The sequence below is a fragment of the Poecilia reticulata genome, linkage group LG8, assembly GCF_000633615.1.
Source record: "Poecilia reticulata strain Guanapo linkage group LG8, Guppy_female_1.0+MT, whole genome shotgun sequence".
Lineage (NCBI taxonomy): Eukaryota > Metazoa > Chordata > Actinopteri > Cyprinodontiformes > Poeciliidae > Poecilia > Poecilia reticulata.
Genome location: NC_024338.1, coordinates 8,715,669 through 8,718,023, shown reverse-complemented (window position 1 = coordinate 8,718,023; position 2,355 = coordinate 8,715,669). Strand labels below are relative to the sequence as shown.

Below are 2,355 nucleotides of genomic sequence, written 5' to 3'. Positions count from 1 at the left end.
CAGCTCTCTCTCTTTCTCTCTCTCTCATTTTGGCTCAAAGGTTTGTCTTTTTGAATGGCAGCCAAAAAAAAAAAGCAGCCCATGAATAACTGCATTTTTAAACCAGGTCTGATAGGAAAAGTCTCCCCTCAGATACCAACAAGGACGCAGCAGCATAGTTCAAGTTCCTGACGTTTCCTCCTGAAATAGTTTACGGTTGTGACATTTATGCRGGGTTTTATTATCAAAATGTGGAAGGGCAACAACAGAGAGAGTATCTGCTGCTCCACGCAGAATTTAAACTCCAAAGTGTCCGTTTGGACATTTTCACAAACTTCAAAGTGATCAGCTGGGATTTGGTGYGAGAGCTTAACACGAATAATTGCATCAGTGTGACGAAATAAGGAAAATTATTTTTWAAAAACAATTGACCAAAAACGAATYTGAAAAGTGTGGAGTATCTCTGCACAGAGKGGATATCTGTGATTGTAGATAAAATGAGTTCCTATGTATTATTTGTCCAGCCAATAGGAATGGAYGSCTCCAGTGGTGTGCACAAAGGAGAAACTGTAGAAAATAATAACTTACATCATAACTGGCTGATTCACCCAATATAATGTGGTCCTAAATTAAAGGGTTATCTCAGTTTACATTTAGAGTCAGACATGTTTACTCATCAAATTAATCCATAATTTAAGATTTCYGAAACTTTTATACTACGGTGAAAGCGTAAAGTGCATTTTCAAAGTTTTCAGGGCGTTGGCTCCACTTCAGATTGAGACAAGCTTGAACACAGCAGACGGATCAGGGAGGAAGCTGCTAGGTTAGAAAACAGGAGTCTAAAAAGACAAGTGCCGTTTTATTCCACTTGTCTTATGAATACCTACACTATCATACAAAACAATAAGCTTAACTACTCAGASAGTTAAGGTGAAAGCCATTGTTCAAAGGAAGAAATGTGAAGCAAACAACAAACATGTTTTTGAAGGTTCTCTGGTAAGATGAGACCAAAATGCAACTTTATGACCTGCATGCAAAATGATATGTAAAACCTGTGGAAAACTTCAGGTCGGGGCRCAGCATCACCTTCCAGGAGCCAGAGCTATGACGGGAGGATTTAGGTCAAAGCATAATCATGTGTCAGAACGGACCAGTCAAAGTCCAGATCTAAATCCAGTTGAGAATCTTCAACAGGACATGAAACTGTATGTTTACAGACCACCTCCAGCCAATCTGGCTGAGTTTGTGCTTTGTTTGAGGAAAAGAAGAATAGAAATTCAGATCTAGATGTTTAACATCCCCAGAGGATTTGCTNTGACAGCGATGATTAGAGAAGACAGCTGTGAGTACAAGTTGATCTAATGATGTCGGAAAGTCTTCAGACTGGACTGCAAATTAGCAGCGACACACACGCACACACGCATACAGGCTTCTTTCTTTGGTTTCCTAAATTACACACACACACAGACACGGATCCATTAGCTGATTAAAAAGACATGCACGCCAAAAAGCACTGGTACTCCTGATTGTCCCATAATGCACAGCCCATCGTTTCCCTCAGCAACAGCTTCAGGACACACAAACGCAGCCCGATCACACACACATAAACACACGCACACACACACACACACACACACACACACACACACACACACACTACAGTGTAACACCAGGGGTTTTATTAGATGCCTGACACAGGCTTAATAGCATGCAGGGATTAAAACACAGAAATCCGGTTCTGCTTTAAACGTCTCTACAAGATGAATTCAGCTTCTCCTCCTTCATTTTTTCCTTTTTTTTACCCACCATTTTATTGTCTCGACTGCTGTTCTGCTCTCTTGTCCTCTCCCCTCACCTTATCTTTCCCCTTTTCCGCTAGGGTCATTTTCAGAAAGATAAGTCTTTTCCGTCTCTGTCTCTTATTCTAATCAACATGGATCCTTTATTCAGAAGGCCTGAGCCTCTTTTCCCTTCACCCGTTTTCCCTCATCAACCCACGTCACGTTCTGTCCTTCATATCGCATTCCTAATAACMCAGCTCTCTCTCTTTCTCTCTCTCTCATTTTGGCTCAAAGGTTTGTCTTTTTGAATGGCAGCCAAAAAAAAAAAGCAGCCCATGAATAACTGCATTTTTAAACCAGGTCTGATAGGAAAAGTCTCCCCTCAGATACCAACAAGGACGCAGCAGCATAGTTCAAGTTCCTGACGTTTCCTCCTGAAATAGTTTACGGTTGTGACATTTATGCRGGGTTTTATTATCAAAATGTGGAAGGGCAACAACAGAGAGAGTATCTGCTGCTCCACGCAGAATTTAAACTCCAAAGTGTCCGTTTGGACATTTTCACAAACTTCAAAGTGATCAGCTGGGATTTGGTG

At 41.2% G+C, this 2,355-nt stretch overlaps 1 protein-coding gene across 1 annotated transcript in view; it reads right to left on the bottom strand.

Moving 5' to 3' along the window:
* The window catches only part of slc29a4a (solute carrier family 29 member 4a), a 24,925-nt gene that overhangs the window by 5,896 nt on the left and 16,674 nt on the right, over window positions 1–2,355 (bottom strand). The window contains 1 exon segment of the mRNA XM_017306113.1: window positions 1,835–1,854. Coding sequence (XP_017161602.1) covers window positions 1,835–1,854 — 20 coding nt within the window.